General features: G+C 35.0%; 2 protein-coding genes across 2 annotated transcripts; both read left to right on the forward strand.

Moving 5' to 3' along the window:
• Positions 1–2,984: 2,984 nt before the first annotated feature.
• On the forward strand, positions 2,985–10,795 carry LOC104903357 (uncharacterized). Its single transcript, XM_010691381.4, has 6 exons — positions 2,985–3,753; positions 3,865–4,085; positions 4,374–4,599; positions 7,443–7,528; positions 9,037–9,128; positions 9,877–10,795. Exons 1-6 carry the CDS (start codon positions 3,664–3,666, stop codon positions 10,122–10,124), a joined length of 963 nt encoding a protein of 320 aa, XP_010689683.2. The 5' UTR covers positions 2,985–3,663; the 3' UTR covers positions 10,125–10,795.
• Positions 10,796–14,762: 3,967 nt separating this feature from the next.
• On the forward strand, positions 14,763–15,518 carry LOC130590175 (uncharacterized). Its single transcript, XM_057392198.1, has one exon. The coding sequence runs from the start codon at positions 14,763–14,765 to the stop codon at positions 15,516–15,518; it is 756 nt and encodes a 251-aa protein (XP_057248181.1).
• The last annotated feature ends 2,441 nt before the right edge of the window (positions 15,519–17,959 follow it).

Consider the following 17,959-nt stretch of genomic DNA (forward strand, 5'->3'; position numbering starts at 1 on the left):
CGCGGTGGTTCTGGGTTGGTCGGATTTTCTGGGTTGGTGGTTCGAAGGTGGTGATAATGGTGGGTTCAGAATTTTTTTTCTATTTTAACCTTTAAAAATCAGAATTTCAGAAATTAAAGAGGGAGAGAGAGAATGAAGCAAACCTTTGAAGTGGTTTTGCTTGAGGAATCTGATGAGATTGAAGTCACTATTTTTAGAGGGATTTGGTCAGAAATTTTCAAGCTTGGTCAAGTCGCATTAATGGAGGCTATGGTGTAGGGAGGTGAAGCTATCCCCTAAAATCTGATATTAGTTGGGAAGGTTAAATTTTTACAGACAAGTATTGCAAGTTGCTGAACTAATTAATTCTTTTACTGCTGATTTTTTTTTTGAAGAAGAGGAAGGAGGGAGGGAGGCGGTGAAAGAAGCTGATTTTCACTCTCTCTTTTTTTTTTTTGTTTTGTTTTAACTTTTCTTTTTGGTAAAAGACACATGGACTTGAACTATGGACTAATGTTTGGGCTTGGATTACCAATGTGGATGGACAATGAACCAAGGTATCCATAAATCAATTTAAAGAGTTTGATAATGAAATGGATAATAAGTAAGTGATTTGGTTGAACATGTTAAAAATAAATCGAAACTAAATGAAATTATTATTTTAATAAACGTAGTTAACAATGAAATCTCATTACCACAAAATAATTTTTTTAAGCGAAAATAATGTTAAATCATAATAAATAATAATAAAATAATCTTTGAAATTTGGGGTATTACATCATTGGCCACTGGACAACCTCGAGCGAGGTCCATCACCTCTTCGAGTTGCTTGGGGCTCATTGGCCCCTGGGCAGCCTCGAGTGAAGTCCATCACCTCCTCAAGTTGCTTGGGGCTCATGGGTCTCTAGGCAACCTCGAGCGAGGTCCCTCATCCCCTCGAGATTGCTTGGGGCTCATTAGCCCCTGGGCGACCTCGAGCGAGGTCCATCATCTGCTCAAGGTTGCTTGGGGCTCATTAGCCCCTTGGGCATCCTCGAGCGAGGATCATAGGTCCCTCGAGTTGCTTGGGACTTCAATATCCTTGATCATAATTTCAGGCCTCCCCAAATTTCAACCGGCATTCGATCGAGGTGTCACCATCTCGAGGTCCGACATCTCTCGAGGTAAACCGACCAACTGGTCCATGAGGGCAATTCAGTAACTTCCGCGAAACACGTGGCGTCAGGAGTGGCCTCTTCCACATATTTCGCGTGGGGCTAATGTTTGGGCCTAATAATCCCTTAGTGGGCCCCCATGTGTTCCAAAGCCCTTCGCCAGCATGGCAAGCCTTTAACGGGTCCCACCCGTCTCGGGTCTTGTGCCAGCATGGCATGAACATTTTCACACATTTCAACACCTATAAATATGGAGCAAATCCCCATTTATTGTGGTAATGAATTATAGACAAACTATTTCACACATCCCAATTAATACACATTAACTGACTTAATCGTCGGAGGGTGATCCCGGATCCATCCCTAGGGTAGTCTAACTCTCGCTTTGTGCAGGTCTCTTGGCAATCTTCGAATATTCGGCCACCATTAACCTTAATCTCAACCCATTCCCCATAATACAAGTTTTTATCCGAAACAAATCTTATTTATTGTTTTTTTTATATTACAAACACATCAAATTAAGCAATTATTTAAACACTTATAACTATTGCAATAATTAACGGCTACTTAAATCACTAATTTTGTCAAACATCATCTTTAAAAACAGTCAGATTTGGGAGGAAGGATACTTGGCGGTTCGCTACATCTCATATTCCGCACCACAGTTTTCCGCACAACAGACCGTGTGAAAGATTTTTTCGTCCCTTGTAATTATTAGTCTTCGGATTAAAATAAATGTACTATCCATGGAAGTGGAATCCATTGAAAAAATCCGAAACCTTTACTTGCTCCTAAGACAGCTAAGTCTAGACCAAGTCGTATTCTGCACAAAACGTCAAAATCGTACCCCACAAACATAGTAGCCTGTAATAATATAAAAATTCAATGACACTATAATATAGAACAAAGTAATAAAAAAAAAATCTTGGAGTGGGACAGATGAAAGTTGATACTAATTAATGACATAAATCTACTTCTCCACTCTTATCGTCTTAATATACTCATTTATTTTCTATATGAACATTTAGTGATTAGAGTTTCATCTCGATTCTAGAATGTATTAGGATTTAGGCTATGTTTAATTTACCTTATTTTTGCTTATTTCAGATCTAATCAGATCAGATCAGATAAAAAAAAATAAGTTCAGATCAGATCAAAAAAAATAAGTTCAGATCAGATCATATCATGCTTATATTTAAAAATCATTATACTATTAAATATCTTTCATTACATATTAGTAAAAATAATAATAATTGAATATTAATAAAGTACTCATTGAGACGAATCAAACAAGACCCCACATGACTATTATTTTTTCTTATGTATTGAGAAAAATCTAAAAGATAAGATCTTGTAATCAGATCAGATCAGATCAGATCATATCAGAAAAAATAAGTTCAGATCAGATCAGATAAGTTCAGATCAGAAAATTTCAGGTGAACTAAACATAGCCTTATTCTCATCTTTGAGAAATTGGGATCCTTTTATCCCCCAACTTGTCAAGGTCTTTCCTTATTTTATTATAAATAAAATAAATTATTTTCTATATCCAAATATATATAAAAAAGTACCAAAGACCATTGTGTCTAATAATATGGCTTCATATCTCCTACATACGACTACGAGTTTTTAAAGGAGGCAAAAATAATAAAATATATCTCAATTCTATATGCGAAGAGGGTAGGACACTGAAATATTAAAAACCCCATTTTACCCTCATTACATCTCTATTCTAACTACTTACTTTAATTAAAAAATAAAAAAAAATTATCTCATTAATTTTAAAAATAAAAAAGACATTACAAAAAAAACATGAAAAATTCAAACATCCCTAATTTATTAGATATAATTAACAATTAATTTAATTTTTTACATCACTAAAAAAAAGTAATTAAAAACTAGTGTATATATATAATTACCATTACTCCATATCTGTTTCTCCACCATATTATAAACTCCCTATAATTATAAGATCTGTTTTATCTTTCTCCCACCTCCTCCATATCTGTTTCTCCACCATATTATATACTCCTTCATACAGAACAGATCAATTTGTTAAAGGGCTCATAAAACCTGGATTTCTGTTGAATTCTCCTATTGCGTAAAATTTACGTGTTTTTTTTTCTTCTCAGTATTCCTCGTAATAAGTTTTTTCAATTTTTATTCCTTTTAAGAAAAAAATATAAACAATTTATTGATGGGCAAGAAACAATTGGAGTTAGCTTAAAGTGTTTTCAATTCCATCATCAATCTAATTTTATTGCGTTGCAGAAAATACGCAATATTTCCAATTCCAGCAAAGTTTCTCTTTTGTTGGTTTAATTGTTTTCGCTGTCCAAACCGGCAAATACTTCTAATTAACTTAGAATTCTATATATCCTCTCTTTTATCTCTCTCCTCCTATAATCTCTCTTTCCCTATTTTTCCTCCTCTGTTTTTCTTTTCTCTTTTTTTCCCCCTTTCAACTTTTTTTTTAGAGTTTAGGGAGACAGCCTCCCTCTCTCTCTCTCCTCCCTTTGATCGATCAATCATGGTGGTAGAAAAAGCATCAATGCACTCCAATCTCGATTGCTTCCTTCATTGCACTACTCCGTCTGTTCCGTCGCAATTTCTTCCCAAGGTTCTTGTCCTTTTAATTATCTTTCGCATTGAATTGGATCAATTGCGATCTTAATTCGGTTATTTTTATTCCACAATTGTTTATGATTTTGTTGATGATCAAATCTTGCAGTCGGAGATGCGGAGTTTGAACAGGCTGTGGCACCCGTGGGAGAGAGAAAATGTTGAATATTTCCGGTTGACTGATCTTTGGAATTGCTATGATGAATGGAGTGCTTATGGTGCGGGAGTTCCGATTGTTTCCGACAACGCCGAAACACTTGTGCAATACTATGTTCCTTATCTCTCCGCAATCCAAATCTTTACCAGTGCTCCTTCTCCTCCTATTTTCAGGTAGCTTTTTTCAATCCAAAGATTTAATAGTACCACGCAGAATTACAAACGGTTGCAGGAAATATTTATGTACTTAGCAGAGTTGTCAATTGAAATCTGCCTACGCGCTATCAAGCTGCTACTTTGTTTTCTTAATATCTTTAATTATCTATTAGAAAAAATTGATATTATAAAAGTATAAATAAAAAAGATTTAATAAAACCAGTGTTGACTATTTTTTTATGCATTAGTGAAGAAAAAAAAAATGTTCGATAAGGTTAGTAGATGAATTGTGTATATTTGTTACAGGGAAGACACAGATTCAGCAGACGGGGAAACTCGTGATTCGTCGTATAGCGAATCGTGTAGTGATGATAGTGAATTGTCAAGATGGGATGGATGTTCATCTGAAGATGGGAATGGGGTTTTTGAGCAAGAAAACTTGATGTGGCAATTAAATGAAAGGTTGGGTTACCTTTATTGTCAATACTTTGAGAGATCAACTCCGTATGCTAGAGTTCCTCTCATGGACAAGGTAACCTTACATTACTTCTTCCCTTGTCTTTCTCCTCATTACGTTCCACCTTTTTCTACATTTTGTATTTTCTTTTGGCACATCTATAATTAGTTTCCTTGCTCTTTACTACTCTTTGCATCTCAAAATGAATTTTCTGTCTCTTTGATTTTTTATATTTTAATCCTCTTACTTAAACATACTTTGAACGACTTTTTCATTGGTATCAATATACTTAAAAGTAATTATAGTAGTAGTTTTGAAGATGAGAGTTGGTCAATCTTAATCGGACGTGAACTCATACAACAAAAGGGGAATATTGATGACTAATATGTATGGTAGTTTGTGTTGTAAAATACTATATGAGCTATACCAAATCCTTCAAGAGACCAAACCTCCATTTCTCCTACCTTTGTCCTCCTTGTTTGGCTCTTTCTGGAGTGGGTGTGTTGAATAAATGAGTTATAATTTTTTAAAGTTTGGGGAAAGTTAAAAATGGATCAAGAATGTTTACCGATATTTAATATGAAGTGGCAAACATAGGATTTTTTGTTTTTATTATCATAAAAAGTTTTTTTTATTCATAATTTTAAGATTTTGATCATTGAAGACAAACACCGAGATTATAAAGAAATAATAGGAGTATATAGATTCTGTCTTTATTTTATATTGGGTAGTCATATTAATGATTTTTTTTCACCTTATTTTCACCTACTCAATAAAAAACAAGTTTAAACATGTTGTGTCAAAAGACTAATGACTTCAGTTAAGTTCATACTAAAGTTGATAGGATCACAACAATTAGCTCTCTAACTACTAGGGGATCATTTGATTGAATATTTGTTTTTTAGGTAAAAAAGTTAGGCCGAGTAATTTTCCCTTTAGTATTTCCTGTCGAGTGCAAAATTTATGTGCTTGATTATGGACAAGTTTTACATTCCATGAGAATATCTCTCACCTGTGAATTTAGGTAAATAATTTCCTTCATTTTATGGAAGTAAAACACCCCACATTTTTTCACTTCTTAATGGTATAGTTCATAATCCTTTCGTTTATTTTAAATGTACACACTTTGTTTTTTATTCTATTTCTTTTTTTATCTACAAGTTATTTTCTATTATTGATAACATGTCTTACAATTGGACTTGTGTCGATCTATTTCACAGTAAATTATTGTGCACAGGCTCAAACACGTGAATCGAGACACACACCACTATACTATTTCCTCTTTTTTTTTTTTTTTTAACTTGCTACATTAATACAATGTCACTTTCAAACTTTTGGGAGGATACTTTTGAGTCATTTAATGTAAAATAATGGGAAAAGGGGAAAAGTAGTATTGTTGGGTGGAAAAAATAAAAACAAGTATAATAATAATACTTTATGGTAGGCCAAGTACTCCAAATAAGGAAATGTAGCAAGAAAAGAGAAACACCCATATATGAAAACTATAGTAAGTAAAAAAAAAACGAAGGGAGTACATAGAAACACATTATATTACAAACGTATACACTATATAAGAGAGAAATACACATATCACAAATAAATACATTATAAGACAAAGAACACTATAGATCTTGCAAAAAATTATAAACACTATAGCACAAAGAAACACACTATAGCACAAACAAATACACTATATTAAAAAGAAATGCACTAGAGATGTACTATATCAGAAAAAAATACACTAGAGATACACTATATTAGAAAAAAATACACTAGAGATACATTATATTACTAGATCATAAACAAATACATTATAGCACAAAGAAACATTATTACAAATAAATATATTACAGCACAGAGAAACACAATATATCATAAAGAAATACACTATACTACACACAAACATACTATATTGAAATTAACAGTATAATCCTAATATTTTATAAGAGGTTTAATTGTACAATTAATTTTATCACGAAAACTGAAAAATAGAGTAAGAATTTATAAAGAGAGAGAGAAAATAAAAGGCTAAGGAAATCTGAGGAGAAAAAAAAGACAAAATAGTGAAAGTTGTAATAATCACAACCCACATATATAACTTTATTGGGTGAACACAGGTTCACCTATTTATCCACTTTATAATTTTTTAACCTATTTTTTTAGTTTCTTCTAACATTTCTCAATTTCTCTTTTTTTCATTTTTTCAGTATTTTTTCTCATAAAGTATTTCTTAATTGGTTCTCCATCAAAGTGGAGTGACTAACTTAGAAAGAATGTGATGGAGTACATGGAGAATAAGTTCAAATGGGTTGTAAGATCTACTAATAGAATGAAGAATCATTTAAGTAAAGATAACGCACCTAAACGTGATCAAGATAACAAGGAATATAAATTTATATAATAAATATGTAGTGGAAATAATGCCCTGTTTGTTTTAGAAACAAAAAGAAAATGAAAAGGAATAATGAGACCAATGATATAAAGTTCCATGACAGTAATTGGAATATTTTAGAGTGAACGCATTTGGAAAAATCTTCCACATTAGTTTACCTCCGAGTAATGGATTTTTTTTTTACTTTTATCTCAGTGGATGATTATGAAATACCATTATGTCAAGCGTGCGTGAAAAATATAATTTAAAAAAGAACTACTCATGTGTCAGTAGTGACCATATTTGATGATACCTTGTATACTGCGGTCATTATTAAAACCATTAACATTTTCTTTTTCTGTACTCTTGCGGGAAAAAAAAGTGAGTCTTGACTCTTGAGCATATAATGTTAAAAGTTTTTTCATTTTGATTGTGAATTTGTGACTCATAAATGTGCATACAAAAGTTTGTTGAAAGGTCGATCGAGAGCACAAAGAATATTCTTTAATTTTAATTTTTGATGCTATTCTTTTTACTTGTTTTACAGATAAGTGAATTAGCTCGCAGATACCCTGGATTGATGTCGTTGAGGAGCGTCGATCTTTCACCCGCTAGTTGGATGGCTGTTGCCTGGTATATTTTATTTTTGCCAAACTTAATATTGTTACCAAATTATGTTACTCCTTATTTTAACTTAAACATCCATATTGAATCCACATTCGACGCCCAATTTACACCAAAGTTATGAACATTTCCTTTATAAAACTAGCCAACACTTGGACATAACCCAAATTATGTTCTCATTTTCAAATTTATATTGTCTATATTAAGTTATTTTTTTACTTTTGAAAACACATTTGTTCTGTTTTTGCATTTTGATACTAGCTTGCAACATATTTGCATTTAAAAATGTTTCACTTTAGAGAGAGAGTCTTTTTTTTTATTATTAGTATTAATCCTATTGGCCATGTTGTCATCTCTCTCCTTCTTTACAATTCGCAACTAATATTGCTTACTTAACAAGACTCTTACCTTGAATTCTTAAAATATTAGACTCGAACCTTGTCAAATGTGGTGTTTGGGAGTAGCGATCTCCTTATCATCTCCCCCTTAAACTCAAACACCTAAGCGGTAAATGCCAACCCAAAAAATGATGGAAGTTGAGGTAAAGACATGGTTCTTTTCAGAATCAAAAATAGTTGGAAGCTAAAATTACGTAAGTTGAGGTATAGACGGTCAGGCTATGTTACTCAGACATGGATTAAGTGTCTATTCGGATACGGGTGTTCAAGTATCCGACTCGGCTATTTTGTATAAAAAAGACAAGTTTTTAGTTTAAGATGCAGTATCCAAGTAAAGTGTAAAATTCAACACGACATAACGGTTTTTGTAGTAAATAAAGGTGACGGAGTAATATATTCGTTAGGTATGGACATGTGTTTTTTACTCGTAATTTTATCATAGAGGAAGTGATGACATGGCAGGAAGTAAGAACAATGTCTTTCCGCATTATGTGCAAACCCACTTGTTAGTTTTATCCAAATTTACAATATTATCTGGATTTATCCCTTCATCCTTAGCGGCCAACTAGTCAACATCTATATTCTTTGACCAATAACAATATTAAAACTCATCGACATATAATGTTAGACTATATCTTCAAAACTTGTCTTTTGTAAAGTTTTTGGACATATATAATTCAAATAATGTAATGTTAGGTCTTAGACTATGAGGCCATAAGGAAATGGTCCAAAACCGACATAGATTAACGATAAAGCAAAATTGGCGGTGGTGCTTTTTCCTCAAATTACATTGATACCTATTAATATACTATATTTTTTTTAATTATAACAAATGTCTTTTGACACGAGTATTAAAGAAAGAGAGGAGAGAAACTAAAATTTGATCTAATTACATATGCTTTTTCTACGTGAGGTATAATGGTTAAATTGTCATAAAATCTCAATCAAGAAAAGAAATATTGCAACTAAAAAAGCACTTAACAATAGAAATTATTGCAATTAAAAAAATCGAAGGAAGTAATTCATTATGTCAACATTGGTGCGTAATTTTCTTGAGATTAACATCTAATGCACTCTATATTTCGTACAATGACGCTAATAATGTCAACATCGGTGCAGGTATCCAATATATCACATTCCAATGGGGAGAACCATTAAGGACTTATCAACATGTTTTTTGACTTACCACACCCTTTCATCCTCATTTCAAGGTATGGTCATAATCCTTTAGTACTTGTTTAGTTAGCATGGACACAAGTTCTTAGAAAGTATAGTGGTTGGTTGGTAAAAATAGACCTAAGACGATGCCCGGCCCAAATACTAGTTATGCTTCTCAAACAATGGATTTCAAGTTAAAACAACTTCCTCGAGTATACCATTCCGCCATTCCGTTCATTGAATTACCACTTGTAATTTATTTGTTTTATTAGTGGTTTCACTTTGATTATCACATTCATAAACGCACAAATTTTTATTATTAATATCTTTTATCATGCCCAACTTTGTACTCTAGATAATAACATTTGTTGTTTGTTCCCTCAAAAATAAAATCTTTGTTTGTGCATTACTTAAAATAATATGGCCAAATTGTTTTATGTATAGTGCAATAATTCAAAGGAGAACAAAATAAAAAGTATAGAAGGGGTATTAATTTCGTGTCAAGCTGAGCTTTGTATCATTGGTTGTCATGTTTTTATGTGGGGACCACTTTTGTAACTGTAGTCTGCGTGGTTGCCACCCCTCTTTTCTATTTCATGTTTAGCTACCTACTAAAATAGAAGAGTTATTATTCACATTTTATCTTGATTTCCTGATTAAACCTGAGCCTTGTCATCATTGATTGTCATGTTTGAAAATGGATAGTTTTGCTGTATTTACTTTAATACTGCTGTACTACTGTGATATTATTGCTGAACACAAACGTGAATCTCATTGATAATATGGCTGTCATGATATTAGACATGGACCATGATGACAACATGGAGGCCCCGGAATGGATAAAGAAGAGGAAGGAAGGCGAAGGCATCCCTCTGCCTGCTTTCGGTCTCGCCACTTACAAAATGCAAGGGAGCCTGTGGGTCTCCGGTAAGGGTGGCCGGGATCAGGAAAGGGTTGTATCACTTTGCAGTGTTGCTGATTCTTGGCTAAAACAACTTAGAGTCCAACACCATGACTTCAATTATTTCACTGGGATTAGGCGTGGCTAACTCAAACAAACTCAATCACGTACAATACAACGCCCCCACCCCCTTCCCTATTTCTAACACAAAATTGACCACACAGTTCTCCCATTTCCTTCTATGATTTTCATTTTTACTCCGATACGAAATGCCTTGTGTTGGAATCTGGCATGGGTGAACCTGAAACTTTGCTTAAGCAACGGCTGATTAGTGACGAATTTAGAGGCTAAATATGAGTTTATGCTTTGATATGTTGTATGATGAGAGTAGTTAGTTTGGTTGGGTTTGCCACGTCTGAAAAAGTGTATAATAGTGCAAGCTTTTCAAGAGCTTTTTTCCAACCTTTGGTCACTCTAAATGGATGATATCCTCTTAACCCACTTTTTCCTTGGCAAAAGTTAGTCATCTTTACTTTTCTTTCAAGTCATGGGTGGGCTTAGGAATGGGGATGCTGTATGTAGGTCCACAGAATGACAGAATAATATGGATAAAAGAACGGAGAAAAAAGGCAAAAAGTTGTCATGTACTGTCGTAAATTGCTCAATTTCATGGGTTAAGTGGTGTATATTCTCTTTCCATTGTAATGAATCCATGAGGAATTGCTTGACAATGCTTTGTAGGAAGCTCTTATTTCCACTCACATTCCGTTCTCTCTTTGTCCGTGCATGTGATATTTTGAATGAAATTTTGTTGTAACAGACCTTTATATGTCACACTTTGCGAAAAAACAATTTTTAAATTTTTTTCTGAAATTTTATGCTATATATAGTTCACCTGAAAATTTTTAATCTGAACTAATCTGATCTGAATTTATTTTTTTCTAATCTGATTCGATATGATCTAATCTGATCTCATTTACAAGATCTTATCTTTTATAGAATATATTATTACTATTATATTATTACTTTGTAATTCATTATTATGCAATACATTATAAGATCTTATTTATAGTATTACTATTATTATCATTTTATTTCTATCACAATTTTTACACAACTTTTATTAATAATAATAATTATTATTATTATCATTATTATAATAGCAACAACAATAATTATAATCATAGTAATAGTAATTATTACTAAAAATAATTATATAACCCAATTCATTAATTTATAAGAGCACTTATAAAATGTTGAAGACTTTCCCTTAGAAAAAATGTTTCACACTTGAGAAGTCGGCAGACTCAACTTTTTTTTTCATATAAAATAAAATAAGATATACAAACAACTATGACTTGCGCAAGAAAGAAATGGATAGCGTGCAACTTCAACTAGCTAGAGATATTTGGAATTCGATAGGAAGAGGTATACCAGATCTAAATTTATAATTAGTATCTCGCACTTAGCTTATTTCGAAATGTAATCCGAACTTAGTAGTTTCGTTGTCATGAGTTTGAGCTATCATATTTTATATATTTCTTATTTTTGCGCCAATCTTATGTTCTTAACACGTGGTTTTTAATTTTCTATTATTTAATAACAACAAACTTAAAATAATGATAACAATGACATTTATAATGATAACAACGAGATTAATAATAATTACCAATATTAATAATTAATAAGTACAACAACAACAAAAATAATACTTTTGAACAAATGTACTAGTAAATAATAGTATTAATAGTAATAATGAGTTTTTAAATAAAAACATGATCTGATTTGAACTTATCTGATCTGCTATGATCTGAAATTATTTTTTCTGATTTGAACTTATTTTTTCTGATCTGATCTGATTAGATCTGAAATAAGCAAAAATAAGGTGAACTGAACATAACCTTAGTATCTTGAAAAAGAATCTATTTACGAGACACAACTTTAGGCTACTTTTGAGCATCATTGAATTGATGAAATTCAATTAACAACCAATTAAAATAGTAAACATTCATCATTCTTCTATAATGTATGTAATGAAGCTTGCTTCTTTAATCTATTCAGTATATCAAAAAGGCTTGGTTAATACGTGAAAGTGGCCTAAGGTTTGTTACAATCAAATTTCTTTTTTAGGTCTTAAGTTATCGGAATAAATTTAAAAGATAGTTTTTTCGCAAAATGTGATATATAAAAGGTCTATTTTGACAATTTTTTCTATTTTGAATGATATTGCTTTACAACTTTTTCAGTATTGAAATAGTTGCACCATTTCTATTTTGTGTACAATTCACATCTTACACTAGGATTGTATTTGGTGATTCATTTTTTAGGAAAAACATAGTTTTTCTATGGTTTGTTCGATTCGTCTCATTGCATATTTTTAGAAAAATAATTTTTTTTATAAATTATACATTTGATAACTAAAGATTTTAAGGGTTAGAATCATGCATTATCAGGCGTCAAATGTTTGAAATTGTGCAACTATTTCTAAGCGTATATATATTTTATAACCATAAGTGTGGACGACAAATTTTACAGTTAGTTTTGCTAAGATAAGAGTATGTTTATTTCATAAAGTACTCGACCTGATTTGACAACAGCTACCCAATATTGAACAACATCTTTTTTTCATTCACTGATCGACTTAATAAACTAAATTACATAGTTAGATAAGTGATAGAAAACTAATTCATTCATCCTCATATGAACCAGCTTAATGTTTATGAGCGCTAATTTATGAGACCGAGATTTTAGGTTGTTTTACATATAAAAAAACAAACATATATCTTAAGTGTGGTACATATTGACCATACAATCATTTTAATTTAGATTTTGGTGATCATGTCTTTTGTTTTTAAAATCATATTGATAAATTATTTGATCATAACAAACTAAAGAACTAAAAACCATTAATTGGGACATAATAAGCAGTATAATTTACCCATAAAAAAACAGTATAATATAGATGGTTATTGCTTCAGTTAAAAGAGAATCCGAATGCAAACTTTTCTAATCTAAAATTTGGATTAGTGCTGCCTCTCAAATCTCAAAAAAAAAAAGAAAAAAGAAAAGAAGGAATAGAAAAAATAACTGGGGAGAGTTTAAGTTGAACACTGGGTGTGCTGCCGAAAAAGACGGAGAACGAAATTCGTCCCTCGCCTAGGGTTCCTCGTCTTTCCTGGTAGCCGTTTTCGTCCCTGATTAGGGAGGCTCTGGTGGTTTTTCTGTTTTTGTGGGGAGAATTGTGTGGTGAATTGTGTGGTTTTTTTGGTGTCTCGCTTTATTATGACGGAGGATTTGATGAAAGATTGGGAAAAGTTCCGGTTAACGGAAGAAGAGGAAATTGTTATTGGTGGCCACCTTACCGAAGCTGATGATCTCTCGAAAACCCAAATTTCCCTAACTCTGATGGGCAAACTTTTGACAAACAAACTTTTAATTTTGAAGCAATGAAACGAACCCTAACTATGGTGTGGCGTGCAAAAGATGGTGTGGTGATTCGGATGGTAGAATCAAATTTATTCATGATTCAGTTTTTTAGTGAAGATGATAGAACTCGGGTTCTGGAAGGAACCCCGTGGTTTTTCGATAAAAAGTTGCTGGTGTTGCGAGAGATTGGTGGGGAGGAACAACCATCGGAGGTGAATTTCTCAAAAACACCATTCTAGGTACAACTGGAGGACGTCCCTTTCAACAGAAGGACGTTAGCGGTGGCACAAGAGGTTGGGGAGAGTATGGGTGGTTTTATTTCTTTCGATGAATCGGACCCTCTAGGGTGGGAGAAGGAGATGCGAATTAAGGTGATGTTGGATATTGACAAACCATTACGTCGAGGTATGAGGATTGCTACTGGAAAAAACTCATCTAAATGGGTGGGGGTGAAATACGAAAGACTTGAGGACTTTTGTTTCTTCTGTGGCCGTCTTGATCATATAGAGATGGACTGCCAACACCCCTTGGTACATGAAAATTCTGACGAAGTTGTGTACCAATATGGTCCATATCTGCGTGGATCCCCTAAAAAAAGAAGTACTATAACTGCGGCAGAAAGGAAGAAGAAGGTGATGTTAATGGGGAAACTGAGGGAGAAAAAACCACAGCGACCTAGTTATGATGATCCGCGGTCAGTGAAGCTCGGTCCCCCAGGGATTGCGCGCAAAATTTTTTTCGACTCCCAAACCTCTCCAATAAAGACTATCATTCCGAGTGGGGGAGGAGAAGTTGTTGTGGTGGGGGAATCTTTGTTGAAGGAGCAGGTGGAGAATATACCAAGTTTTGGCACTCGTGAGCTGGAGGACAGCACTGCACAAGGGGGTAAAGGGCCTACCCATGCTAAGGGTAGGATGGTGGATGATAATGTAGGTGGGCAGAGGTCTGTTGAGGGTATTAACGAACGGGGTATTGGCTGCATGAAGAGCCCTTCTGTAGTGAGGGATAACTGTGACAACATAATCGAAACGTGGACAAGAACGCTGAGAAAGGGGGGCTATTCCCACATGAATGATGATGTGATAATGTCGGGTACTGTTTCTCAAAAAAGGAGTTTTGATGCGGTGGAGGGGGAAGGTAGTGTCGACATGGTTACAAATGGTGAGAAAAGACCGAAAAGTGTGATAGTTACTGAAATGGCCGGCGACGGGATAAATCAAGTAGAGGGTGTTGGTGTTGACCAAGCCCTCGAATATCAATGAAAATATTAAGTTGGAACTGTCAAGGGCTTGGCAACCCTTGGACAGTTAGAACTCTCTGTGACTTATGTTGGAGGGAGCGGCCGGACTTAGTGTTTTTGATGGAGACGGTGATTGATAGTGCAGTGTTAGATAGAATTAGAATAAAGTGTGGTTTTACAAATGGTATTTGCTGTAGTAGTGTAGGTAATTCAGGAGGTATGGGTTGTTGGTGGAATGATCTTGCTGTTAAGACACACTCTTATTCCACCCACCACTTTGCTGCTGATATTTTGGATCGCAATAACATTCCGCTGTGGAGAGCAATTGGAATTTATGGTTGGCCGGAGTCGGGAAATAAGTATAAAACATGGGAGCTTATGGGTAACCTAAAAGCCAAATGCACCACACCATGCATTATGTTTGGTGATTTTAATGAAGTGTTATGTCATGCTGAGAAAGAGGGTGGGGTTCCTAGAAGTGAGAGGTGTTTTGATGCGTTCCATAATGCAATAGATAATTGTGGGTTGGTTGATTTGGGGTTTAAGGGTTGTATGTTTACATGGCAAAGAGGGACTTCTCCGGCTAGCTATATTAGAGAACGCCTTGACAGATATTTAGCAGATGATGACTGGTGTACTATGCTCCCTAATTACTCGGTACGTCACTTTCCTATCTATAGCTCGGACCATGCGCCAATTTTGTTACAAGCTAGTAATTATTTTGAGCGGGGTAGAAGGGATAAAATGTTTCGATTTGAAGCTCTATGGTTATCTCGTGAGGATTGTGGAGATGTTATTTCGAATGCTTGGAAAGAGAATAGTGCTAGTGATGTGTGTACTAGACTGTCACGCTGTGCTCGGGATCTTACAAAATAGGCTGCTGATACGTTTGGGGGCATTAAAAAGAGAATTAAAAAGGCTGAGATGGAGTTGCAAAAAGTTCAGGATGGGAGGGTGGATACGCAGATGCTCTTAAGAAGTAGGGAGATTACAAAGGAACTAGATGAGCTGCACATGCTGGAAGAATCATATTGGTTCTCTCGATCCCGGGCTATGGAAATGAAGGACGGAGACAAAAATACTACGTATTTCCATCGTAAAGCGAGCCACCGAAAGCGACGAAACGGAATTAAGGGGCTCTATGATAAACATAATGTATGGCGTGAGGACAAAGAAGATTTGGAGGGGGTCGTCGAAGATTATTTTGCTGCCCTTTTCACGTCCGAGAGCCCAGCAGGATTTAATTAAGCAATGGAAGGCATGGATGTGAAGGTGACGGAGACAATGAACGCAATACTGAATGTTGAACCGAGTGGTGAGCAGATAAGAGAGGCTCTTTTTCAAATGCACCCGAATAAGCCCCCAGGGCCTGATGGTATGCATGCTTTATTTTTCCAGAAATTTTGGCATATTGTCGGTGCAGACATTATTTGTTTTGTGAAAAATTGGTGGAATGGTTTGGTTGATTTATCTAAGGTTAATAGAACATGTGTAGTTCTAATTCCTAAGTGTGAGGATCCTAAGAGAATGGCGGAGTTTCGACCTATTAGTTGTTGTAATGTTCTCTATAAAATCATTTCAAAAAAAATGGCTAATAAGTTAAAGCCCTTTCTTCATGATATAATATCCATTAACCAGAGTGCTTTTGTTCCGGGAAGGCTGATTACGGACAACGCTTTGGTTGCTTTTGAGGTTTTTCACGCAATGAAGAGAAACGGGGAAGGTCGGGATGGGTCCATGGCTTTGAAACTGGATATGAGCAAGGCGTATGATAGAGTGGAGTGGGTGTTTCTGGAAAAAGTAATGTACAAATTGGGGTTCAATCATCAATGGATCATGAGGATTATGGATTGTCTTGCTACAGTCTCTTTTTCTTTCAAAATAAATGGGAGTATTTTTGGTGCTGTGTCACCTTCTCGGGGTCTCCGTCAAGGTGATCCCATTTCCCCGTACTTATTTTTAATATGTGCTGATGCTTTTTTAACTCTGTTATCAAAAGCAGCTGAGGAACGGTGATTTAATGGTGCAAAAGTCTGTAATGGTGCACCTAGAGTGTCTCATCTTTTCTTTGCCGACGACAGTATTTTATTTGCAAGGGCTAATCTGCAGGAGTGCTCTGTGATTGTTGATATCATCAGTAAATATGAGAGAGCGTCTGGTCAAAAAGTGAATCTTGATAAGACGGAAGTCGCCTTTAGCAAATGTGTGTCTGCTGACAGAAGAAGGGAGATTGTTGATACTTTGGGGGTTCGCGAGGTTATAAAACACGAGAAATATTTAGGGCTGCTGACTATTATTGGGAAATAAAAAAAGACGTTTTTTCACGCTTAAAGGAGAGAATTTGGAAGAAATTGAATGGTTGGAAGGAGAAATTGTTGTCGAGACCGGGAAAGGAAATCCTAATAAAAGCAGTGGCACAGGCTATCCCCACGTATATGATGAGCATATTAAAGATCTTGGAAGGCCTGGTTGATGAAATTCATACTCTACTATGCCGGTTTTGGTGGGGCTCAAATACAGATGCGCGGAAGCTTCATTGGCATTCATGGGAGAACCTTTGTACTCCGAAAGCTAAGGGAGGGCTCGATTCTGGGACTTAAAATGTTTTAACCATGCATTATTAGCAAAAAAAATGTGGCACCTATATGATGGGGGTGATACTCTTCTGCATAAAGTGTTGAAAGCTCGATATTTCAAGAATTCTGGGGTGCTAGAGGCGTTACGGGGGTATGATCCAAGCTATGTGTGGCGTAGTATGTGGGGGGCCAAATCTTTGTTGCTTGAAGGTTTGACGTGGAGAGTGGGCAATGGCTTGAATATTAATGCGTGGACCGAGCCGTGGCTGGTAAAAATGACAGGACTCTTTTTCCTTCCTCGTTACACACGAGTGACATGGAGCTTCGGGTGGCTGACTTGATCAACTATGAGAGTGGAGATTGGGATGCTGAAGGTGTGCTTAACAATTTTTGGGAGGAGGACAGCAAGATTATCTTGTCAATACCCCTCTCACAAAGCTGGCCAAGGGATAGGCTGTACTGGAGACAAGCCAAAAACGGATGCTATTCGGTTAAATCTGGATATTGGTTGGCCAAGTTGGGGCATCAACAAGCTAATGAGGGGGAGGCAAATGAGGAAGTGTGGCATGTTATTTGGTGTATCAAAGGGCCCCCAAAGCTGCAACATTTTTTATGGAGAGCTTACAAGGGGAGTCTGGCGGTAAGGGAGAGGCTGCGGTATCGTCATATTATTGAGAATACAACATGTCCGGTATGCGAAGCTGAATCTGAAACTATTGACCATGCGCTATTTGATTGTAA

This window comes from Beta vulgaris, chromosome 9 (assembly GCF_026745355.1).
Source record: "Beta vulgaris subsp. vulgaris cultivar EL10 chromosome 9, EL10.2, whole genome shotgun sequence".
Classification (NCBI taxonomy): domain Eukaryota; kingdom Viridiplantae; phylum Streptophyta; class Magnoliopsida; order Caryophyllales; family Amaranthaceae; genus Beta; species Beta vulgaris.

What these genes read in the sequence shown, in the direction of transcription:
- LOC104903357 (XM_010691381.4), top strand. Translation starts at nt 3,664, where the DNA reads ATGGTGGTAGAAAAAGCATCAATGCACTCCAATCTCGATTGCTTCCTT. An exon ending in CGTCGCAATTTCTTCCCAAG is followed by an intron (nt 3,754 to 3,864) that starts GTTCTTGTCCTT and finishes CAAATCTTGCAG; the next exon opens with TCGGAGATGCGGAGTTTGAA. An exon ending in AGTTGGATGGCTGTTGCCTG is followed by an intron (nt 7,529 to 9,036) that starts GTATATTTTATT and finishes ACATCGGTGCAG; the next exon opens with GTATCCAATATATCACATTC.
- LOC130590175 (XM_057392198.1), top strand. Translation starts at nt 14,763, where the DNA reads ATGGAGACGGTGATTGATAGTGCAGTGTTAGATAGAATTAGAATAAAG.